We start from the raw sequence: 26,560 nt of genomic DNA, 5'->3' as shown, positions 1-26,560 counted from the left end.
AGCCCCTTGGGAACGGACAAACGAAATTTGCCTATTGTTTACCCATACTATTTATTATTTGAAAATATAGAGATTTTTGGGGAGGATTTTCAGATGGGGACTAGTTTCAAGGGGGGGGGGGAGTCCTGGGATTTTTTCAGGGAAAATGTTTATACAGTGAGGAATTTACCAGAATTGATATACGGAATTTACCATAATCCTTGTATGGATTTTGTTTTATTTGTCTTAGTTTCTCTTTGGCAACTGAATTTAACAAGTGGAGGTGTTCTGGCGGAACTGTCTAGGGGAAATTTCGTGCGGGGCTGGAATTGTCTGAGAGAAGGGGGCTTTCAAGCATGACTTGAAAAATGATCAGAAATTAAAAAAGTTTTTTTTTTCAAATGAAAGTAAGGAGAATCTTCCAGGGATAATTATTTTGCAGGAACTTCCCCTGGGAGAATTTTCAGCGAGGATGTAATTGCCCAGAGGGAATTTTTAGGGGGGGATTTTACGTGGCAGGAATTTTCCATGGAGGAATTTTAGGTTGGGAGGATTTGCCACAGAGGGGGAGGCCGATTTTCTGGTATTATTTAAACAGTCAAAAATTAAATAGTTTTTTCAACTGAAAGTAAGGAGCAACTTTAAAATTTAAAAACGAGCATAAATTATTCTATATATTGAGGGGGGCCTCTCCCTGTTCAATCCCTTACTCTTTATGCTAAAGTTTGACTTCTTGTCCCAATTCTTTAAGAATGACTCCTGAAACACGAGTGCCGTTTAATTGGAATAAGAGGCTTTCTTAAAGTACCGTACTAAAACTTTAACGTAAAAAGTAAGGGACTGATAAGGGGAGAGTCACCCTCATATACGGGATAGTTTCTAACCATTTTAAGTTTTAATATTGCTCCTTACTTGTTGAAAAAACTTGTTTTTTTTAAATATTATACAACACAACAACATACCTACTACATGATCAGAAATATCAAAATTGAAAATGCTTTTTTTTTCAATTTTTCAAATTCAATGCTCCTTTCAGGAATGAATATGGATACAAAGACTTTATTTTAAATATTGTAAAACAAAATTTTTCAGTATCACTTTTCTAGCTTTTCTTTCAACAAACCTGCTCTCGTCTTTTTTGTTGTCTTTTTTCTCTCGTCTTCATTATCTCCGAAGCGCAAGAAAAAAATAGTACGAATTACGTTCCCGGTGGCTATCAAAACGGGCACAGGCTTATATTTCTACTAGGGCATGCTCTTATTTTTAATATGTAGAATTTGAGGACCAAATTCGGCCCTAGTATGTACAATACACCCCCCGCCCCTACACACACACTACCAACTGTATAGTAGAAAGATAGATATGTGACACTTTGCTTGGACTTGAATCACATAAGAATTTTCAATCATTATGGTTGGAGACGCGAAGTAGGACTTTCTCCCTTTCGACTTTTCCCCTTTTTTTTGCAAAAAGACTGACATGTTTCACCGTTTTCCAAACAGGATCACGCAAAGATTTTCTATCTGAAGCATAAAGTGTGTCAGTGGCCCTCTATCGTCTATTTGTCCCTCCCACTGCTAAATTTTTTGCCAAAACTTAGGCATATTACAGCTTATCCGCAATAATGCATTGATTTCTAGTCTGTATGCTCAGAGAAGTAAGTTGGGCCAGAGGCCCCTCCAGGGGCTTAACCCTACCTGTCCCATCACTATATTTTTAGCGCAAAGGTAGGCATCATCGGTTTTTCAGTGTGTGCGATTAGAAGACCAAACTATATGCTTAGTGCCTCTAAAGGGGCCCATAAACTTTTGTTAGTAGATAAATTGGCAAGTGATGCCTTCTTTGAACAGGAATTATGCTAAGATTTTCAATTTGAATCATTTAGAGCACAATGTAGGTCTGTGACTTCTCTAGTCCTGCGTATACCACTAATTCTTTTTTCAAAGAGGTTGGCCTTGCGTTTTTTTCGTAACCGGTTGGTTCTAAGGGGAAAATGATTTGGGCCGAAAGAACGTGGTAATGCTGACTTTCATAGACTGACACCCCATCTGCTACCTTCACTCTAAAATGCTCTGATCTGCTATAAATTGTAGTGACAAATCCCTCCTAAAACCTTTTCCCCATTGGAAAAGCCCCATAGATCCCCCCGTTCCCGCAGGCAGTATCCACTTCAAACGATTACCCCCTGAAAATTCTTCCCGAGTGTAAGACCGAGTAGCCAAAAAGAAAGTAAGAAAAATAAAAACAAATGAAGAAAAGAAGGGATTCTGGAATATTCTACCTTTATTCCAAAATATAGGTAGAATATTTGGTGTAAAATTTCCAGTGAGATTTAATTTTATATTTTCTTTTAATTATTTTTTGGTGTTTTAACTTTAAACTTTTGTGATTCTGACTTTAGAGTTTGGCTTCATGTTATTAAAATTAAATTGAAAAAAAAAAAAAACGACTGAAAGCCCTTCACCCGGATAATCTTCTGATGTACGTCTAGTGAACGGTTGCTCGATCACAAGCTCTGAACCAGTATTACTATAGTTATCAGTACTGCTGCCATTTATTTCAGTTGGGAATATTGAAAAGTTCTACAGAAAGCAACTTTTGCTTAAAAGGAGGTAACTTGTAAAAAAAATTAGCTTTTGCTTAAAAGTTATATCCTTATCTCAATTTCCGGTTAATAATAAAATTCCTGGAAATATCGCATCCAAAGCCAAAATATTTGATATAAAAGAATGGAGATTTTGACTCTGAAATCAATGAATCAATGACGCCCTTCACCTTGGAAAATCTTCTGATGTACGTCTAGTGGACGGTTGCTTGATCGCAAGTTCTGGACCGGTATTACTATATATATCAGTACGGCTGCCATTTATTTCGGTTGGGAATATCGCAAAGTTCTACAGAAAGTAACTTTTGCTTAAAAAAAGGTAACTTGTCAAAAAAAGTAACTTTTGCTTAAAAGTAAAAAGCCTTATCTCAACTTCCGGTTGATTATGAAATTCCTGGAAATATCGAATTCAAAGTCAAAATATTTGATATAAAAGAATGGACATTCTGACTTTGGAGTTTGAATCCACTTTATTGAAATTAAATTGAAAAAAACGCGACTGAAAGCCCTTCACCAGGAAAATCTTCTGATGTACGTCTAGTGGACGGTTGCTCGATCACAAGTTCTGAACCAGTTGCTATAGATATCAGTACGGTCGCCACTTATTTCGGTTGGGAATATTGAAACGTTCAGAACTTTTCGATTGGTGGTGTCTTCTACAGTTGTCCAATTTCACATTTTCAAATTATTTTCTTTAACTTTTATATTACCCTGCTATGACAACACAACCCGCCAAAAACTTGTAAAAAGAATAAAGTAAAAACTATAGAAAATAAATACTAAAAGGTATTCTACTACTTACATTCTACATATGATTTGTAGTATACGTTGAATATCCCGAAGTCCCTCCATTTCTTTGTTCTTTTTATTTCTCGTACTGTCCGTTTGGCTGTTCAATTTTTCATGTGGAGGGGGTAGTTTTTTGGAGGTGATTGTCTGCGAGAGGGGTTAATTAGCCTAGAACCATCCTATATTACGTATTTTTTTGCTATTTTCACATAGAGGAAATTCTTAATAACAATGAATGTGGGGATTCCGTGACCCTTTTAAGGATCGTGCGACCAAATAGAAGATATTTTTCCCAGAAGATATTATTGGATACTCTTCTTATAAGATATGCTCAGTTTCTTGTTAGTGGTTTGAGAGTTCGTATTCTTACAAAAATAGGAGCAAGTGAACATGAATGATTTATAAGTAATAGCATAACTATTTAAAGGTTAGGGACATATGACTTTATTTCTGGGGGGGAAGGTGAGGGGTCAAATGAAAATAGATTACGAAGAAGAGCTGCTTGACAACTATATAATATTGTGGGCAAAAGGGCAAACATTTGGAGATTCCTAGGATGGAGTGGGGTGTTAGTAAACACTTAAAATTTTAAGTGGTTTTAAAATGCTGTCTGTTTAAGGTCATGTAACCATATAAGATACTTTTCTTGTAATGTACCGTAGAATAATCTTTTGCAGGATTTTTCCAATTTCTTGTTACTGCGAAAGCTAGTAAGAGTATCTATACAGAAAAAAGTTGATCATAGGCATTGCTTTTAAAGTCAGGCTCGAAGCAGCTTTAATGTAGTTCCTAGTTTTTTTTCCGGTCAATTAGGATGGAAGGATTACCATAGTCGTTGAAACTTTTGAGGGGGCTCATTCGATGATAAATGAGAAGTTCTAGTGCCATTTTTAAGAGTTTTAAGTGATCAGAGGACAACCAGCCTCCTCCTGTTTCCTTTTTTGCCGCCCTCGCTGCTCCCCCTGTAAATCTGGTCAAAATTTGAGATAACCATTTTATTCATAATATCAGAGGTTCAAAAAATATGCCTCCGAGGATAATATGACTCCTACAATTCCTAGGACAAGGGACTCGTTGCCCTAGGACAAGTTGCCCGTTTTGTTCCAGTTGCAAGTTGCAGTTTATCAAAATGTTACATCTGTAATAGCTCGGGAATAGAATTAAACCATTCAAACAGGAAATTATAATTTTTGTAAAAATTTTGAGATAGCTATTATGTTCATTATAGTCAAAAGGTTCAACATGTATGCCTCCAGGAATGACGTGACCCCACGGCCCCTGGGACAAGGGCTGTAAATTATGCAGCTTGCCTCATACTTACATATAGGGTTTGTAATGGAAATGGGGGTATGTTTGATCCAGGGGGCTCGATTAGCTCGAAACTTCACATGTTGTTTCCTGAGCCAAATAATCTTATATTTTGCTGGGAGGCTGTGTGTGTGTGGGGGGGGGGGGAGGGGGCTCGGAAATAGGCCAACAACTTTTTGTTTCTGATGAGGAACAAGCGAATTCTTAAGGATCGTTCCCTATGCCAAGATCCCTATTCAGAATTTGAGATAAAAATTTTGGGAATGATTTTTAGGGATAGGGCTAAAATTTTAAGGAGCATTGGAGAAGGGGGTAGAGCTAAAGTTGATTTAAAATTTTGACTTTGGGGTGCAGAGTTAAATCGAAAGCCACTATATGCTGACAGAGTCTCAAAATGGAACATATGCAATGTCTCAGGAACGGGTTAGGGTATTAAGTAGAAAATTTCAGGGAATGTTAAGGGGGTGGGAAAAGTGGAAGTTGAAATATGGTTCAGGGGAAAGTTTATAGCTAAATAATAGATACTAAGTGTATTTAAGTTATCAAGATACCATATTTGCAATATATCGGGATTGAGCCATTTGAATTGGAAATTGAAAGTTTTAATACCTTTTTCAAAAGTCGGAAGTGACTATAGGTCAACTAGCTCCCCGTCCCTTTTTTGCTACACCCTCCCCTCAACCCTGAAACTAGTCTATAGTCCTAATGCTATCTAGATACCTTCATTCCGGACTTGTCCACAAACTAATCATGAAATGTCCTTTTCAAAGCGAAAACGGGATTCAATCATTGGACTGAGCTCATTGTACAGAAGAGATACCAAATTACACAAAAAAAAAAGAAAAAAATAAAGCTACAATCCTAAAATGCTTTATTTTTTTTTTCAAAACGTACCCTTAATCGGTTTGCTTCTACTGTACCAAAACTACTAAATTGTTTTGTGTTTTCAGTAAAACACTAGTTTTCTATAATCATACAAACAAAGGGAAATATTATCAGTTGGTTTATTTGTACTACTTTTATCGATGCATGTTAGATAGACTGCGAAGCAGTAATTTTTATTCGTTTTAAGTTTCAACTTCGGTCTTTACCTCCCTTGGGAAAACTTATAAAAAAAATTAATAGTGGTAAAGGGGGCATGTTTGGGCTTCCACAATTATGGGTTTCCAAAGAGCGTACTCTGGAAACGACCTGCATATCTGAGTAAATCGAAAGACACTATGTGCACCTTCTTTTTCAAGTTATTTACATTATCTTGTGAATAGGCTAAGGGGCCAAAGTTGAAACTTTTAGCGAGTTTTGTAGAATAGGGGACTCAAGTGGATTTTAAATTTTGGGAGTGGGGTAAATCAAATGACACTATGTATATCCGAGTCATTGAAATTGTATTTCTTGCAATATCTTGGGATTCGCTTGGTAGATGGAGTTGAAACTGTTGCGTATGGTTTGAGAAAAAAAGGAGAGGGGACGGGGCAAGGGAAATTCAAAATTAGTGTTTGGGGGAGGGAGAAGGGACTGGGGAACTTTTGTACCCAATCTACGACAAAAGTGACGTTTATGCACTATAAGCTCCTATAGGACTTAACATTTATACACGGTTAACTAGTGAGATAAATTAAAATAGATTATTTGCTGCTAATTATTACTAGAATAATTTCTAGTAATAATCCAAAATTTGAATAACAAGGTAAAATCTTAATCCATAACCAGAAAAAAAAACCTCACTGGCATTCCTATTATAAAAAAAACAAAAACAAAAACAAAACAAGTCAGTTAAAACTGCACCAATTAAGGACGAACATATTTTTTTGGAAATATTTTCCAAAAACTTCTTTCAAAGAAAAATAAAAAGCCTCATTTTCATCAAAGACAAATAAAAATAATTTCTAGTAATAATCCAAAATTTGAATAACAAGGTAAAATCTTAATTTATAACCAGAACCCCCCCCCTCCCAAAAAAAAAAAAAAAACTCGCAGGTATTCCTTTTGTTAACAAAAAAAGGTCAGTTAAAACTGAACCAATTAAGGACGAACATAAACTATTTTTTTTTGGAAATATTTTCCAAAAAGTTCTTTCAAAGAAAAATAAAAAGCCTCATTTTCATCAAAGACGAATAAAAATAATTTCTAGTAATAATTCAAACTTAAAAGACTGAAATGACTGTTAGTCAATGAGACCCAAAACGAAGTGGGCTTCAAATAAATAATTAAGTCAAACCTAAAACAAACAAGTAAGGCCAACACCCCACTAAGCCTGACTAAGGACAGAGCGTTGTTTGCGCTGTAGCCCACTGAAAAAAATATAGGCTACTTTAGCCATTTTTTCTTTTAAAATAATAAATAAAAATTGCTGAAACTTTCAGGAATAAATCCTGAAACTATCACTATATATTAAACATTCAGTGAGTTTTCATTACTTCTTTTCAGTAATCTTGGCTATTGTAGTGATTCACTCTTTTTGTTGTTTACATCAGTTTATGTTTTGACAACAACAAAAATCAGATTGTTCAAAATGCATATCGTTTTCAATAAAACGTAAATTCAGTTCAAGCTGTTTAGATGTTTTATGAGGGAGGGAAGGGGACAGGTATTACGGCTTTTATTTGCAAAATTCGATATCCTTTGATATATCATTTTTCTTACTTTTCTATGATTTTTTTCAAATGTGTAATTAATTATTTTGTTCAAAATGCATTGTTTTCTATGAAACAATACGATATGCCTTGAGATTTCATTTTTATTTTTATTATTTTTCTTTTTTTGTTTATTTTTTTTTTCAAATGCGTAATTATTTTTCTGTTAAAAATTCGTATCGTTTTCAATTATTAAAAATTATTAAATTTATTAATTATTATAAATTTATTATAATATATAATAATAAATACATAAATCAATTAATATATAATAATAATAATAAATTATAATAAATTAATATATAATATTATAATAAATATAATATAAATTTATTATAATTATAATAATTTTATATTATAATATTAAAATTTATTATAATTATTGGAAATTTATTAATTATTAAATTTAAAAATTATTAAATTATTAAAAATTATTAAAAATTTAAATTGTTAAAATATATATATCATTTTCAAATGAAGTTTATGGCGTTTAGAGGTTTCAAGACGGAAGGAAAGGGACAGGTAGTATCGTTTTCATTTATAAACTTCGATATGCCTTGATATTTCATTTTTATTTTTTCCATTTTTTCTATTCATTTTTTAAATTTTCTTATTTTTAATTTTTGGTTTTTTATTTATTTTTCATTTTTCCCCAATGCGTAGTTAATTTTTTTTTGTGCAAAAAGTATATACGAAAAATTAAGCAGGAAAAAGCGAGTTTTAATTTCAAAAGAGCAGTGAAGAAATTTTGTTCACTGTTTTGTTGAAGCTAAAACCCTTTTTTTGCTTAATTTTTCGTAAATGGAAAAGTAGTGTGGTCTAAGAAATTATTAAAATGTATATATATCATTTTCAATGAAACACAAGTTAAATTTAAGGCGTTTAGAGGTTTTCAGACGGAAGGAATGGGACAGGTAGCACTGCTTTTATTTGTAAGCCTTGATATGCCTTGAGATTTCTTTTTTTGCTTATGTCATGACAAATAAAAGCAAACCACTTGAACTACAAATTGTTTTCAATAAAGCCCATATTGACACCCTGGCCTTAGATGGCTTACGGGATGTTAGTTTTATTTTTTTAAGTTCGGCTTGATTATTTCTTTTAATTTCTGTTCGTTTTAGCTTCTAGCTGTTCAAGGATTCTGATTTAAAATTTCAAAGAGTTGTTAGCTAATATCTATTTCAACGAGCGAACAGAAAATCATTGTTGGCAAACATTGCTAGCCAACAATTGGACGGTAAAAAAAACCTAATATAAGCTGATAATTGTGTAATAGTTTAAGCTTCAATTTGGACATGATGCTTTATGTTTAATGGCTAAGGGATGAATATTAATAATCAGGGACAGTCTTCTGTTGTGACTAACGAACCCGGTGAAGACTTGGTCAAATATAGACTTTGGCTCTGAGTAATTACCGTTTAGAAGTCATATTGCCATTTTAAGGCCAATTTAAAATGGCTTTAAAATGGATGGCTTTAAAATGGAAATAAACTCCGAGGGGAAACTACATGCTATGGGAATGACGACTCGTTCTATAGTTTTGCCACGATTGAACAGCGTGGAGGCTATGACAAGAATTTAAAATGATTTCGTCGATAGATAGCCAAGGCATCAAATAGATAGCCAAGATTGATAGAAATATAGCCAAAGACTATATATTAATATATAATCAAGGGCTGTCTATCGATATCTAGCCAAGGGCATCTGCTGATAGGCTGTCCTCTTCCAGGCCTGTGTTGATCGATTGCTAAGCCATCAAATTGGTAGTAAATAAGTTATGCTGGGTTTTTTGTGATGGGTTGCGCGGTTGTCAACACTTAGTGTACACTCCCAGGCCTCTCAGCTCCGTTAATTTTTGAAAGTGTGTAGTCATTCGTATACAATAAAGATACCCTGCGAAACAGGCATTCTTCACTTTTTGAATGACCCTGAAATTTTCCTGATTGTGCACTTTTTTCATTTGCTGAATTATTGTTTGTATTATTTGCTTCTTAGAAATGAAAGTTTTTCTTACCAAAATTTTTTGTGTAGTCAGGACTTTATCCCGGATTTTTGTTCGGAAGGGGGGGGACTTTGCATGAAAAATTTGTTTATGTGCATTTTGTTATGTTTTTACGAGCCGGACGAATATTTATTTTGGAGGGGAGGGGATTTGAACCCCATATCCTCCCTCCTGGATACGGCATTGGTTACAGTACTATTATCATGAAATAAATATCATTCTTTTTTAGGTGTCGCTCTGCTAAGGATGGAAGATAATAAAAGGCAGGGTACAAGGTAAAATTTCTGTTTATTTTATCCTTTTAGTCGTTAGTAAATTAAATTAAATTATAATATCAGTTTAATTGAGACAAGCTAATTTTTGCTCAAAAATTGTAGCAAGGAAATAAAATCCTACTTTTTGTTAATGATGTAATCCTTCAAACAGGGAATAAATAGATTGTGCCTTATTCGTTTCATTTCTCTCTCCTTCTTCCGAAAACGAACAAATTATTTTTTATTCAAAGCGTTTATTGTTCGAAAAAAAAAATTGCCAAAAAAAACCAATTTCGGTAGTGACTCATCTTTCATCTATGAAATACTACAGAGCCATCTTAATCCTTCTTTCATTATGATTGTAGAAAAAGAGACCGAAGACCTATTTTTGTGCAGCTTTTTGTTTGATATCATAGAACAAAAAGCTTATGAAATGAATATCATGAAATGAATATCTCAGATTGTGAATCATAAAGTTCATGTGAATCAAGTACCTTGTCCACTATTTATATACCTACTTTAAATGAAATGAAAAAAAAAGTATTACACCGTTTACGATAATTAATTTAATATTGTTAAATTAATATTTATAAATATTAAACATTCATTTCATACTTATGAAATGAATATCATAAAACTCTCCTTTCACAGTTCCTTTTAAAACAACATCCAACAAATCTTTCACATGCTTTAGAAGCGGCCAGCGGCCATGCTATGCTATGCCTTATTGTATGATTAGTGCCATGCTATATGCCAAAAGCTATGCTATAAAGCCATACAAATATAAGCCAAAAATTCATATTATAAGCCAACAAAGCTATAATTAACTAGATCAAAATGGTTCAAGTGCATCTAGGTTCTTAAAAAATGTATATATGGGATATCTTACTACTGGACTAGGGTATAAAGCTGAAACTTCCATAGGAAGTTTGTGTTTGCATAAAACTGAATCAAAAGGCGCTATGTGCATGCTGCTGCTACTAGTAGTAGTAATAGTGCTACTTCTACGTTTGCTACGGTGTTGTAATTGCAAAGGCTAATGTTATAAAATTTGTGTTTTAAATTTGTTTCCACAAAAGAAGTTTTTCAAAGAAAAGTAAAAAACTACATTGAACCGAAGATGAGTAGAAATAAAATCGAACGATTCTTTACGACGTAAAACTAAAATAAATAACCATCAATAAATAAATCAAACACAACACGAACAGAAAATGCAATAAATAACCAATTCAAGCACAAAACCAGCCGAAGCTACCTCAAAGATTAGTAGGACTAATCCCCATCCCCCCGATGCCTTCTAAAGACCGTATCATAATTGGCACTTTACTGAAAGCGAAACACATTTAAAAGTTTTTTTTTCTTTTTTAATGTTGATAAATCACAGATTAGTAAGGACTTCCAGGAATGAATATCATTATGCGCATTAAACTATCATTCCATTGTCATTGTTTTTATGGCACTTGATATCTACCAAGTGAAATGTAGCGATCGCAAATTCTGTCGGTCTGTCGGTCTGTCTGTCCTGGTTTTGCTACTTTAGGCACTTCCAGGTAAGCTAGGACGATGAAATTTGTTGGAGGGGGGAACCTAAAATCTTGGAAAACGCTTAGAGTGGAGGGATCGAGATGAAACCTGGTGGGAAAAATCATCACAAGTCCTAGATACGTGATTGACATAACCGGAACGGATCTGCTCTCTTTGGGGGAGTTGGGGGGGGGGAATTCTGAAAAGTTAGAAAAAGAGGTATTTTTAACTTACGAAAGAGTGGTCGGATCTTAATGAAATTTCATGTTTGGAAGGATATCGTGTTTCAGAGCTCTTATTTTAAATCCCTGCTGGATCCGGTGACATTACGGGGAGTTGGGGGGGGGGGGGACCTAAAATCTTTGAAAACGCTTAGAGTGGAGGGATCGAGATGAAATTTTGTGGGGAAAATAATCGCAAGTCCTAGATACATGATTTACATAACCGGAACGGATCCGCTCTCTTTGGGGGAGTTGGGGGAGGAGGGGGGGTTAATTCTGAAAAATTAAAATATTAGGTATTTTTAACTTAAGAAGGAGTCATCGGATCTTAATGAAACTTGATATTTGGAAGGATATCGTGTCTCAGAGCTCTTATTTCAAATCCCGACTGGATATTGTGACATTGCGGGGAGTTGGGGGGGGGGGAACCTAAAATCTTGGAAAACGCTTAGAGTGAAGGGATCGGAATGAAACTTGGTGGGGAAAATCATCACAAGTCCTAGATACGTGATTGACATAACCGAAACGGATCCGCTCTCGTTAGGGGAGTTGGGTGGGGGGTTAATTCTGAAAAATTAGAAAAAAATGAGGTTTTTTAACTTACGAAGGAGTGATCAGATCTTAATGAAATTTGATGTTTGGAAGGATATTGTGTTTTAGAGCTCTTATTTTAAATCCTGACTGGATCCGATGACATTGTGGGGAGTTGGGGGGGAGGGGGCTAAAATCTTGGAAAACACTTAGAGTGGAGGGATCGGGATGAAACATGGTGGGAAAAATAATCACAAGTCCTAGATACGTGATTGACATAACCGGAACGGATCCGCTCTCTTTGGGGGAGTTGGGGGTAGGCTTAATTCAGAAAAATTAGAATAAATGAGGTATTTTTAACTTAGGAAGGAGTGATCGGATCTTAATGAAATTTGATATTTGGAAGGATATTGTGTCTCAGAGCTCTCATTTTATGTCCTTACCGGATTCGGCGACATTGGGGGGAGTTGGGGGGAACCTTGGAAAACGCTTAGAGTGGAAGGATCGGGATGAAACCTGGTGGAAAAAATAATCACAAGTCTTAGATACGTGATTGACATAACCGAAACGGATCCGCTCTCTTTGGGGGAGTTGAGGGGGGAAGGTTAATTCTACAAAAATAGAAAAATGAGGTAGTTTTAACTAACGAAGGAGTGATAGTATCTTATTGAAAATTCATATTTAGAAGGACCTCGTAACTCAGATCTCTTATTTAAATCCCAACCGGATCCAGTGTCATTGGCGGGGGGCGGAAATATTGACATCCCAGATAGGTGACGGAAATAACCGAACTGGATCCGCTCTCTTTGGTGGAGTTGGGGGGGGGGAGAGTAATTCAGAAGAATTACAAAAAATGAGGTATTTGTAACTTACCAACTGGTGATCAGATCTTAATGAAATTTGATCTTTAGAAGGATCTTGTGCTTTAGAACTCTCATTTTAAATCCCGACTAGATTTGGTGACATTGGGGTTGAGCTGGAGGGGGAAATCGGAAATTTTGGAAACCGGAAATCTTGGAAAACGCGTAGATTGGAGAGATCGAGATGAAACTTGATGGGAAGAATAAGCACAAGTTATAGATATGTGATTGACATATTTGGAACGGATCCATTTATTTTAGGGGAGCTGGGGGTTGTTAATTTGGAAAAATTAGAAACATTGAGGCATTTTAACTTAAAAACGGGTGACCGGATCTTAATAAAATTTTATATTTAGAACGAACTCATGTCTCAGAGCTCTTATTTCAAATCCCGACCAGATGTGTTGACATTGAAGGGAGTTGGAGGGGGAAACCGGAAATCTTGGAAAACGCTTATAAATGTCGTAGACACGTGATTGACGTAGCCAGACTGGATCCGCTCTCTTTGGGGGAGTTAGTGGGTGGGGTTCAATACTTTGGCGAGTTTGGTGCTTCTGGACGTGCTAGGAGAATGAAAATTGGTAGGCGTGTCAGGGAGCTGCAAAGTTGACTTGATAAAGTCGTTTTCCCCGATTCCACCATCTGGGGGGCTGAAGAGAGAGGAAAAATTAGAAAAATTTAGATATTTTTTACTTACGAGTGGATGATCGGATCTTAACGAAGTTTGATATTTAGAAGGACCTCGTGACTCCACAACTATTCCCTTTATTTTCCTTTTAAAGCAATCTATTGATTCTTAGAATTTCGCCAGAGGTCATACCATATCAGCTCTTGGCTCTTAGCTCTTCCGACCTCATCACAAGTGCCATATAAGCTCCTAGCTCTTGTTTCAGTAATCATGGCTATGATGATGATTTTTTTTTGATAACACATAGGTTAAGATAAGGATCACTAAAATGTAAATTTTGTCTAATATTTTGAACGATCGAAGGGAGGGGAGGTTTCAGCAGTTACTCCTCGTTGTGGTAGTTTCCTCTTGTTTTTAGTTTGACTTGGGTATTCATTATAATTTGTCTTCATTTGGGGTTCCATTTATTTATTGATAAGGATTTTTTGTCATTTTTTGCTTGAGATATTATTTGACTTTATTTCTGCTCATATTTGGTTTAATGTAAATCTTTACTTTTCTTTGAAAAACTTCTTCTTTGGGAATGATTTTTTTTAATTGATTACAAGTAAAGGATTGTATTTGTATCCCACTATTTTATCCTTGGGAATAATTCTCCTTGGAATCCCGGAAGTTCTAATAGAAATTCTCGGGAAGGCTTTTTGATCCGTGTGTCAACTTATTATTGAATGTTGCTCCTCGTTGAATATCCTCACCAACAGGGATCTCATTGAAGGTGATTAGTGCAGCCGAAGTTAGATAAGTTATTATTGTCGTCTTGATTCTGGCTTATATCATGTTGAAACTAGCACATTGATAGAATATATTTTTGGCAAAAGAGGGGGATGGGGTTCAACCCCTCTCGCTCAAAAAAGAAGAAAAAAAATGGAAGAATTGCTGCACCAAAAACATTGGGAAAATTTTAATGTTTTGCATGTTTCCCGAGAAGACAGCCAAAATCTACCTAACTAATTTACCCTAAAATTGCCCAAACGCTTCCACTATAGCCTACGAATAACATTTCATTTTATACTTCGAAGCGAGATCATTACACTCTTGCTTTGGAAACTATTTAGTATTCCCCCAACTTTGACTTGACTTATGTCTCCTGCCGGGCGCTGCTCGGGATAGAGAGTGACGTCTGCCTCCTCAATCCGCTTTGGTCCAGTGCGAGATTTTGTGCTTTGCTCGGTCTGATGTTTGCCATCGCCAGAAACTCGGACAGGCTGTCGGACAATCGCTTCTTTGGTCGGCCGCGGGGTCGCTTTCAACCGGCTTTCGTACGGTCAAAGTCAAAGATTATCTTTGCGGGTAAGTGCAGGGGCATTCGGAGTAGGTGTCTGAGCCGTCGTTAGGTACACTCAGCTGCTTGGATAGAAGACCGAGACTGCTTGGTGAGTTGCATATTCTCTAAGGCCAACGTGACTTTCATACATAATGATGATAGAAGGTAATAAGCTTACCTAAGCTATGGATGTCAGGTGATTGATTTTTCTTCTAACGATAATTTCGACAGGACCTGTGCCTGTCATCATCAGGTTAATTCAGTCATCATCATCTTTTGGTGAGTTGCAGCAGCTTGTCATTACTCATGAAATTAAATCACCTTAAATCTTTGATCCTTCTCGGGCTCTTCGTCTGGCATACATCGATAAATAGAATGGACATCCTTGGTCTGCCCCCCCCCCCCCCAAGCAATGTAAGATGTTTAGTTTCTACAACAGGATTTTATAGTCTAGTTTTCCTCTTCCGTTTTTTTTGTATTGTATAGGAATTATGGTTTATGTATGCCACTGTGGTTTCCTGGGAAACACTTCTCTTTGATATTCCTGGATTTCTTATGGAAATTCTTGGAAACGTTTTTTATCCACGTGTCAACCGAGAACGGATGCTTTTTCATGAATATCCCAGCCCAAAAGTTATATTTACTAGTTATAACAATATTTACTAAAAGTGGGTCAATTTCAAAGTTATCATGTAGTAAACGAATTAGGATAGTGTAATCAACTAACTTAAACGCTTTTTGGAAATCGACTAAAACCGGTTTAGCCAAACATTTGGTTTCTCTAGTTCACTTACAAATGTACAAGGTAATGGGTGGCGGAGGTTTTTCTTAAATTACCAAACTGTCGGATGTCAATGCGTGGTATAATTTTAATTTTAAGCCAGTCACAAAGGAACCCTTCGTAGAGCTTAGAAAAAACTGGAGTGAGTGTAATAGTTGGTATATAGTTGGTATATGGTATATAGTCATGTTGGTTATAGTCAGACTGGAAGATTTCCAGTCTGACTATATGTATCGCGCCGCTACAAGGAACACAGGTCTTTTTCTGCAAACCATCGATAGGAAGGCCTTGATCTACCGAAGTATGCAGCGAAAAAATTTATTATGCCAAAATGTACCATATTTTTCAGTATTATTTTGTCTTGGTTTTATTTAATATTTTTCTGAAAACATGGAATGTTTGAAAAGTTTCCCATTTCAGTTTTTGGAAATTCGCTTCAAATCACCAGTCCAAAAATTTGTTTCTTGCGTCACTGCCTATGGAATTTTTTTATGCCCATAGAGGGCCAGGGGTCAGCTCCCACAAGTTTTGGAATAAAATATCATTATTAATAATTTTTTTATCATTATTAATTTTTCGAGGAAGGGAGGGGGGTTTGGAGGGCCAAGGGCAAGGTTCCATAAATTTGGACTAAAATGTCGTAAATATTATTTTTTTTTGGGGGGGGGGATGGAATCAGAAGATGGAGGGTCAAGGGGCCCAGCTCTCATAAGTTTGGTATATATTTCCTTAGTTATTATTTTCTGTTAAAAAAGATGTTTTTCCATATTTTACTATTTTAACTTGACTTGGCATATAGCTTAATTCGTAAAATTATTTTAATTTGAACCTATTATCGAATTAATTTTTTCGTATTATTAATGACTTACTTGTTAAATTAATTGACCATTTAAACGCGTTTTTATTTCTTTCAGGGTATTTAAGAAGAGCTCGCCTAACGGAAAGGTAATAGTTTTGTCTTTAATTTACTTCTTAATTGTCTTTCTAAATTATTTTAATCTGTGAACATATTTTAAAAAAAACTTCTGTTTCGGGTATGTCTTTCAAACTTAATACTAAAGCAATAAAGAAAAAAATGGAAAGGAAATTCCCTCTCCCCCTCCAAAAAAATTTGTTTTCTTTTGATTTTTTTTGCAAGGACTTATTGAAAACAGAAGCGTTTTCCGTTGGTCCTTGCATTGAGGGCTCCTTGTTATTACTATGGGAAGATTTTTCCTTTTTCTTTATTTATCTTTTTCATTTCTTATCTTTGTGTCTTATTTCCTAGCTATTTTTTCTTGTGTTCTAAGTTGTATACATTAATTAGTTTTTCTGAAGTCAGACGTTTCTATTCATTTCCCAATGAACCAAAAAAAACGGAAATATATTGTATACAAAATTATTGTAAAAATTTTATTATATTCCATAAACCTAAAAAAAATAAATTGTATAACATATTGTTTGAAAAGTAGCTTTTAATATTTGTTACTAAATTTTAGAAAATAGTCAAATGTTGCCTTAAACCGGTAATTTGATCCGAATTTTAACTTTAATATTATATACTAAATATCTATGAGCTCTTCCTCCTCATAGAACATAATTTATTTTGTTTGTATAAACACTTATATTTCCCATAAATCACCTATTTTTTCTGTTTTCATGATTTCCTTCTCCCAAACGCGATCCACATTTTTTGTTTACACAGCTGTTTTATTAGAGTCTCTTCTTTTGTGTTTCTTTTCCTGTGTTTAAATCTGAGTGTTTCTTGTGATTAATTGTCAACTTTTCCCCCTTCATTTTTAATTTGTTGCAATTTCCTCGTCGTAATTACCTCCAATCAAATCTGCAAGGAATAAACATATTTTGAAGTCTTTTTGAAATATGGAGGCAGGTACGTTATGGCCTGGCCCCCTGAAATCCTAAATTTCTAGGTATTTCTTATTCAAAGTATCAAATAAAACTGTTTTGATTGCTGCCCCTCCCCCGTAAAAAACAGCGTACGGGCCTGATGCAAACACTAAACGGGGAATTAACACTAATTCCTTTCCCTTGGCAATAAATTTAACAGTCACTTAACCCCTCACTTATACGCAACTTTCAGCCTGTGCTGGCACAATGAACTGATCGCTGCTTTGCAATACGTGGCCTGGGGTTCGATCCCATCTGCTGGAAGGTTCTTTTAGTTAAGAAGTGTCGTTAATTCGTCGACTAGTCTAGAGTATACTAGACTAGTATCTCTAATCTATCTATAGTATCTTTGAAATTCTTCGATTTGTGAAAGCACATGCTGTGACAATAGTTATAATAAACAATTTTTTGCGTTTCAAATCGTTTATTGGTAGTAATAATTATATTTTACATGTATTTATTATATTTTTTATTTGCTTTTGTATTTTACATTATTTTTTTTACATTTATTACATTTTTTATTAATATAGTATTTTTTTTCTTTAGAAGGTTTTTTTATAAGGAATTGGCACCAATGGGGGGGGGAGGTAGGGAAATTAAATTTGTTAAGCGTAATTTTATTCCAAACTGTGCTTTTGAAAAAAAGGAGGAGAACAGACACATCCAGATATCACACCAGGCTTTGCCAGGAGCCACTTGATCATTATGTGGCTTTACTTTGTTAGCATTTTCTTTCTGATTTCTTTCATTTTTTGTCTTTTTGTACTTCCTCTCTTTTCTTACTTTTATTCATTCTTGTTTAATATCATACTATACCATACTTAAGTGAACAGTGTTTTTCAAATAGATTTTTATATGCCATAATTTATTTTATTTTCTAGATTACAGTATATCTTGGTAAAAGAGATTTTGTGGATCATTTAAGCCATGTTGATCCTGTAGGTAAGCAAGTGGCAACTCTTTAATTACCTTATTAGGTGATCCATGCATACTTTAAGTTTGTAGACAGCGCTTCAGTTAAGGCCGCCAAATTTTGTTTATGTTCTGTTATGTTAACCTTGGCCTACATTGTACAGACTGGATTCAGAATTTTGATAACTCTTGAAAAAGGGCTTCATAATTATCACTTACCGAGAAATTTCAGCTTTAATTCTACTGCATTGCTGGTTAATCTCATCCCGAATTCGCTGAAATTTTCTGCTTAAAGAAAAAAAAAAGTTTATAACGACTATAACTGGTGCCATGGCTTTTCAATAGGGAAAGAGAGGATGCCGTGGCTGGGGCTTGTTTTATTTATGTTTGAGTTGTGATGAGGTGTCGTAATTAATTTTTTCCCTGGTGCCGCCAACCCTAGGAACGGCCCTGATTTATGCTAGTAGTTTTCTATCCCTATCTTCTACTGTTAAATAATTGAAGATCCAATTGAAAGAGTATGGGTAACTTATAAGAGTGGGAACTGGCGCTAGCGTCGGAAAAAAAATGCAATCAACGCCATCTAGAGTTTGGTGACTTCTAGTATTTTTGCAATGTAATAAAACAATAATGAATTTAGTTGGTAAAATTAGGGTATCAATAAATGTCTTATCTCAGTTCCTGACAGAAGAACGATTGAAAAACTTGAAAAAATGCCAAGTGTCACTAGACGCTAGATGTTTTTTTTGTGTCGACGCTAGTGGCAGTTTTCACTCTTATAAATTACCCATGCTCCTTGATCCGACTCTTGTGTTATATGCTCCTTATCTGTTGTAGTATGTAGATGGGGTTTGAGTCAATGTATAGAAGTTAGATCAAATTTTTTGCATAACAAATTATGATTCTTATTAAAGCCTAACAAATAATTGAAAAGAATTTGAGAATTGTTGGAGATATCTATTAGTACTATGCTACGAAGCACCCTTATGGTGCCAGAGAATTTCTTTGTACTAGGAATTTTTAAAAAATTTTTCGTATGCTGACCGATGGTCTACATTGCGCAAGTTTTGCTCTCCTGATTCGTTGCCTTCGGAGGGGACTGCAATGCATGTTTGTGGGCAAATCACCCGACTCTTCCCTTGTTTTTTTCTCCAAATTTCTCCAGATGCTCATTTAGAGCTAGGTTGACAATGGCTGAGCTTACAGATTCCCTTAAGAGAAGAGTTAAGCTAAATTTTTGGAATCTAGTAATTAAATAAATTTTGCTAAATATTTGAAAGTAAAGCTTAGATTATACCATTTAATTTAATTATCTACATTAGCTTAAGTAACATTAAATAATTAGTTAACTAATTCGTCATTTAGTTAATTATATTCTAAATTTTATTTTCAATTAGAAACTAGAAACTATATTATTGGTAGCATTAGCTTGAATTGTATTGGATAATTAATTAACTGAATCGTCAACAAATTAATTATATTCTAAATTTTATTTTACTTCAAATTTTAAACTATTTTAATGGTAAAATCTTGTTATATATAATCCTTTATTTTTTTCGTCATTTGAATCAATATACCAATAAGAAATATTTATACTCAATATTTGCTTATTACATCAAATATTTGGAAAGTTCATCATACCTAATATCATTTAAGGATTTAAAGATTTTTGAAAATTAGTTTATTTGGATATTCAGTCATGTTTATGGAAAACCAAACTTGAAAGCATTAATTTTTTATTAAAATGTCTATAAACTCAGATAATTTTGACTATATAATTGCTAGTAAATATGCGGAAGTTAATCATAAATTGATGGCACATTCCTTTGAAAAGAATTCGAAGTTCGCATGCTATATAAAATGACAGTTAAGATTTGTAAACGATATTGGTAAAGTATGCAAATCATACCAAAATCAAACAGTTCGTGGTAACGAGCTGTAGTAAGGAGCGACCCGGCTCAATAGTAACTGAAACTCTAAAAAATGGAATTTTGATGCCAATAGTTACATCAAAAGAATCGCATTTTAATGCTGATTTTAAATATATAAGTTTCATCAAGATCAATTATACCCATCAAAAGTTACGAGCCTGAAAAAATTTGCCCCATTTTAGAAAATAGGGGAAACACCACCTAAAAGTCATACAATCTTAACGAAAATCACACCACCAGATTCAGCGTATCAGAGAACCTTCTTGGTTCTCTTTTTGTAGAAGTTTTAAGCTCGTATCTATAAAAATGTGGAATTTCGCATTTTTTGCCAGAAGACAGATCACGGATGCGTGTTTATTTGTTTTTTTGTTGTTTTTTTTCCCAAGGGTGATCGTATCGACTGAGTGGTCCTAGAATGTCGCGAGAGGGCTCATTATAACGGAAATTAAAAGTTCTAGTGCCCTTTTTAAGTGACCAAAAGAATCGGAGGGCACCTAGGCCCCCTCCCACGCTCATTGTTTCCCAAAAGCCACCGGATCAAAATTCTGAGATAGCCATTTTATTCATCATAGTCGAAAAACCTAATAACTATGTCTTTAGGGACGACTTACTCCCCGGCAGTCCCCGTGGAGGGGCTGCAAGTTACAAACTTTGACCTGTGTTTACATATAGTAATGGTTCTTGGGAAGTGCACAGATGTTTTCAGGGCGATTTTTTTTAGGGGAGAGAGCTGAGGGGGGGGGGGGTTACGTTGGAGGATATTTCTATGGAGAAACTTCTCATGGAGGAAGAGAATTCCAATGAAGGGGGCGCAGGATTTCTAGCATTATTTGAAAAACAATGAAAAAATAAATATGAAAAGTTTTTTTCTACTGAAAGTAAGGAGCAGCATTAAGACTCAAAACGAACAAAAATTATTACGCATATGAGGGGTTTACCTCCTCGTTATACCTAATTTTTTACGCTAAAGTACTTTTAATAATTTCAACTATTTATTCTACGGCCTTTGTGATTCAGAGGTCATTCTTAAGGAATTGGGACAAAATTTAAGCTTTAGTGTAAAGAGCGTCGTATCGACGAGGGTTGAACCCCCTCATATACGCAATAAAAACATACGAATATAGAAGTTTGTTACGTAAGTTAATTCGTAAGTTACGTATATTTTTCCAATGAAAACGTTTGTAAAAAGTTAAAAGTTCTTGTTGATTTTTTAAGTAATCAAAAAAGTGGAGGGCAACTTGGCCTCCTCCCTCGTTCCTTTTTTCTCAAAATCTTCCGATTAATTGCAATTAATTAATATGCAAATTTCGTTTTAATTATTTATGTGCGGAGAGCCAAAATCAAAACATGCATTAATTCAAAAATGTCCAGAAATTAAATTAAAAAGAAACAAGTTTTTTTTTTTAGCTGAAAGTAAGGAGCAACATTAAAACTTAAAACGAACAGAAATTACTCCGTATATGAAAGGGGCTTTTCCTCCTCAACACCCTGCTCTTTACGCTAAAGTTTCTTACTGTTTTAAAAATAGAGTTAAGAGAAAGAGTCAAAGTGTCTTACTGTTTTGAAAATAGAGTTAAGAGAAAGAGTCAAACTTTAGCGTAAAGAGCGGGGCGTTGAGGAGAAAAAGCCCCTTTCATATACGGAGTAATTTCTGTTCGTTTTAAGTTTTAATGTTGCTCCTTACTTCCATTTAAAAAAACTTGTTTCTTTTTAAATTTAATCTCATGAAAGAGATTCGCCCTAGATCTAACTGCTGATTCAGATAAGAGGACTTCTCTTCTTCAGAGGGGGAGGTCAATATACGCGTTCAGTGTATTTGTAGGTGACTGTTATTAACTAAAACAGGGGTGGAAGATATCAGAGTAGTGTTTGGGCATATGAACCCCCTCCTCTCTATGCACAAGTATGTATGTTGTAATAATGGAATACACTCTTCACCAAATTTCGATTTGTAGTCGATGTCATCGGTTATCTTTAAGGATAATTTAGGGACAGAGTTGTCAATAGGGAGAAGGGAGTTGGCTCATAAACTTTTTGCTCCTTCCCTAGGTTTCGAATTTTTTTTAAGGTTTTTAGTTGAAAAATGCTTTATTTTTATTCGCGTAGGAAAAAGAAATCGAAAAAACAACAGAATTGCCCCCCCTCTAGTCGATTCTGTAAAATACCTTCCCTTCTACATTTTGTTGATTAGCAAACACACACTCACATACCGTCCCTGAGACAATGATGATGTTTTTTAAATATTCAATTTTACACAAGGTGAAAATTTATTTAATAAGAATGGAAATTAATGTGAAGAAAACTTAAGTCTCCAAGGCTAGGAATAAGTGAAGCTGAAAAGGTGACGTTGGGTAACGAAAAGTTTGATCATGTGGACAGCTTCACTTACCACGGTAGTATTATTAGTAAAGACGGTGGGAGCAGTGAAGATGTTGAAAGTAGAATAGGCAAGCGGTAGAGTAGGCAAAACACTCAAGGTGTTTTTTTTTTCATTTAAATAAAAAGTTTGGAAGAATAGGGGATAACCTGATCCCCCTGACAGTGGTCAAATATGGTTCTGAAGCATGGGTGCTTCGAAAAGCGGATTAGGATTTGGTAGATGTTTTCAGTAGAAATTGCCAATGGATTGTTCTGGGTACCGAACTGACTGACCGTATTTCAAACAGTAGGCTCTACGAAAAGTGTGATTCAATCTCCTTTCTAGGGCTATAATGAGAAAAAAGTTGAGACGGCTAGGGCACGTTCTGTGGATGAAGGATGACAGATTGCTGAAGATTGTCCTTTTCGGTCAACTATCTAGGGCTAAACGGAAAGCAGGTTGTCCGAAGTTGGGGCGGGAGGATTTCATAAAAAAAGATTCAAGGGAAATTGGAACTTCCTGGGAGGTGTAAAGAGAGCTTTGAATAGATTGAGATGGAGGAGTAGCGTCTGTAACTGCGTTGGCCTCAGGCGGCTTGGTGCTGCGGTGAGTTGTTAGCTGTAGTAGTTTCTATTTCTCGTGGTTGGGGGATTAGTTCTGAATTAAAATCAACTTAATAGAAATGATAAAAAACTTGAGAGCCAGATAGTCTCTGTGAGAAGTGTAGCTGGCATAGCTTTCTCCCTTCAAAGGCGTTCCTGATAGAATGATAATTTTTTTTTTTAGGTATTCAATATTAAAAAACTGAAAATCATTTAATCAGAAAGTTTCAATTTCTTGAAACTTTGGAAGATAGAGCAGTCTCGTGGGAAAGAAATAATCTTCTTATTTCATTTAATACATAATTTTTGCCATAATTAGAATATTTATTTTGTGTTGTAGTGTTTTCGCCTTATTCCGAAAACGGAGACTAAAATAAGAATTTTTTGAAAAGGTTTTAAGTTCTTTTGATCAAGTGAACGATAATTTACGATATGCAAATTCATTGTTACTTAGTATGGATATTGCATTGAACATTTCGTTCTATTTAGATGGCGTTGTATTGGTTGATCCCGAATATGTAAAAGATAGAGGAGTTTATGGCCATGTGTTGGCGGCTTTTCGTTACGGCCGAGAGGATTTGGATGTTTTGGGTCTGACCTTTCGAAAGGACCTTTATTTGGCCTCAGCGAAGATTTTTCCGGCTGAAACTGCACTTAAACGACCTTTGACACGTTTACAGGTATTTTATTTATTTTAATTTTTTTTCAGGGTTTACTATTTGTACTTTATTAATTTTGTTGTCAATATTTTTAATTGTATCAATTATATTTACTATAAGTGTGTTAAGCTTAATTAAGTTTTTGAATTCTTTTTAATGTAATCACTTTCAAATTGTTTATTTTCCTTCCTTTTATATTTTACTTTATTTATTCTTCTGACAGGACCTTTTAATATGATTTATTCTTGTGTTCGCCTCCATCTAGTAAATATCCACAACCTTGACCAGGTAGTGGTTTATATTCCTTGCATTATAATTAATATTGAATTTTCTTGATAATAAATCATTAGGTTTTGTAACTACAGTTGCAAATGTGTATACCTCCATCTAGTGAACATCCACAACCACGACCAGCTACTGGTTTATATTCCTTGCATTATAGTTAATATCGAATTGGTACGCCTTCAAGTTCTTAATAATAAATCATTAGGTTTTGTAACTTCACAGTTGCAAATGTGTATACCTCCATCTCATACCTCCGCTTATATCTCCATCTAGTGAACATCGACCAGCTATTGGTTTATATTCCTTGTATTATAGTTAATGTCTAATTGACATGCCTTCAAGTTCTTGATAATAAATCATTAGGTTTTGTAACTTCTTGGTTGCAAATGCTTTAAGCTGTGTCTGTACCAAATCCAATAATTTTCAAAAAGTTGGTTAAACCTATATTTTATAAAAAAATAATGTATAATACGCACTTTTATATACAATAATATTAATAATTATTGTGAACACAGAAATTAGGAATAACAATATTACTATGCACAATAGTATAATGCACAATATAAAATAATATAATAAATATGTAAATAAATATATATAATGAACTGAATATGGGTGATTGTTACCTTCAAAGTTTTTGTGAGTTGGTGCCTTTATTAAAGTATAGCCCTAGACCCCCCTACAGCTCCAATCTAGAATTATGCTTCTGTAGCTTATAATTCGGTATATTCTGAAGAATAAATGGAATACAAAATATGATTTTCAGGTCATTAGTCAAAGTTATATTTTAAAGGTAATTTATTAAAGGTATATTCAAATCTAAAATGTTAAAAATTACTATGAATGAATGCATGACTTCTCTAATTTGTTTTTTGTTCTATTTCTATAGTGTTTTTGTTGGGTGTATCCAAAATCTGTGTATTTTTATACGGGTATAAATAACAGTATTTTTAAATAACATTATTTTTATTATATAGTAAAATACAGTAAAATACTATAGCAAGTATTTTAAATAACAATATTTAGCAAATTTATTTGAATTGAATTCAGTTCTATATTGGGTAATCTAGACATGTGCGCTGGAGATGTGTAAGGAAAGGTCGCTACCACCTGGAATTTTTATGGTTTACCCTGCTGTTTATTAAAAATTGGGAGAAAGGGAGGATTTGTTCCCCACCCCTTTTCCTTTAATGTCCAAATGCTGTGACCGGTGATTGAAAAGTTGTTACTGTTTATGTATAAAGTTGTTACTGATCGCTTATTGCGTGATATAGTGTGTTAGCGCTTATACTGTGTTGTGGCTCATCGAAAAAAAATATATTTACGAACTTGTTGCTTTTGCTTCTCAAGGCAAACAAGAATCGCATTTACTAATTTTCTTACACTTGTTAGTCGAAATAAGCTACTTCCCCCTCCCTCAATCTCTGCAGTTTTTGGTTCTGAGATTAAATCTGCTCAAGCATATAGCCTATGTTTCTAGGTGACAACCCGGTTGAACCATATTGGCCTTATCATCTAACATGGTAATGTCCGTTTAGCTGTTTACAAACAAGCTGTTTACAACGAACAGCTGTTTAGAAAAAGTTGGACGAGCTTCATTCTGCAAAAAAATATTGCATTTAGGTTGCATCAGATACTATTGCATACAAGATGCCTTGACTTTTGGGGGATGTTTTGTCCCCTTTGTGAAAACCAGGCTCTTAGTTTCTGATGGGTAAGATACTACTGCTACTACTAACAAATCACCGCAGCACCAAGCCGCCTGAGGCCAACACAGTTACGCACGCTCCTCCATCCCAATCTATTCGACTATTTTGGGTTACTATTTTGCAGAATACCAGGAAGCATCAACTAAATAATTTTCCCGTAAATCAAAGAGCACCGGGCATTTCCGGAGAAAATGATCCAAGTCTTCATCCTCATCTTTACAAAGGGGACAAACATACCGCTATCAGGCTCAACTGTCATTTTTTTGTCGAACATTTTTAGCCTGTTCTGGATTAAAAGACAATTCGCCCTAAGCGGAATCCAACGACGTAGAATCATAGCCGGTAAATTAAATTTAAAATAAACCCCCTCTCCAAAACTAGGTTTTGGCTGATTATAATGTTGTAGATTTGTAGAATCTAAAACCAGCCCTTGCCAATGCTGAATTTTCTGACTCTCTAGTATAAATTGTACCTGGCTTTCTAAATCTCTTGGTATAACACTAGAAAAAAGACAATTATTCCATAAGTAAGGCATTCCTACTTTTTCTTGTAATGATTTAATTTGGGATGGCCACGAGGTTTTTAAACTACTTGTCAACATCTGATCATATGCTGCTCTTACTAGTCTATCTTCATTACTCTTAATTAACTTCAACCCGAATCTAAGCATTAAAATATACCTACGTAGCTTTAAAAAAAACAGGCCCATGACACCTTTCAGAATCTGTGAATGAGTTGTCTGATGTAGACCAAACACTTTTATAGTACTGGAGCTGA

The 26,560-nt window shown here is 34.7% G+C and overlaps 1 protein-coding gene across 1 annotated transcript in view; it reads left to right on the top strand.

Annotated features, from left to right (window-relative positions):
- LOC136030536 (beta-arrestin-1-like) overlaps nucleotides 1–26,560 on the top strand; it is an 81,819-nt gene that overhangs the window by 31,731 nt on the left and 23,528 nt on the right. The window contains exons 3-6 of the mRNA XM_065709580.1: nucleotides 9,546–9,591; nucleotides 16,354–16,384; nucleotides 18,208–18,268; nucleotides 23,620–23,810. Coding sequence (XP_065565652.1) covers nucleotides 9,563–9,591; nucleotides 16,354–16,384; nucleotides 18,208–18,268; nucleotides 23,620–23,810 — 312 coding nt within the window. The 5' untranslated portion in view covers nucleotides 9,546–9,562. The remainder of the gene's footprint in view (nucleotides 1–9,545; nucleotides 9,592–16,353; nucleotides 16,385–18,207; nucleotides 18,269–23,619; nucleotides 23,811–26,560) is intronic.

This window comes from Artemia franciscana, chromosome 8, assembly GCF_032884065.1.
Source record: "Artemia franciscana chromosome 8, ASM3288406v1, whole genome shotgun sequence".
NCBI lineage: Eukaryota > Metazoa > Arthropoda > Branchiopoda > Anostraca > Artemiidae > Artemia > Artemia franciscana.
Note: the sequence above shows the minus strand (reverse complement) of the source record. Positions and strands in the feature narration are given on the sequence as shown.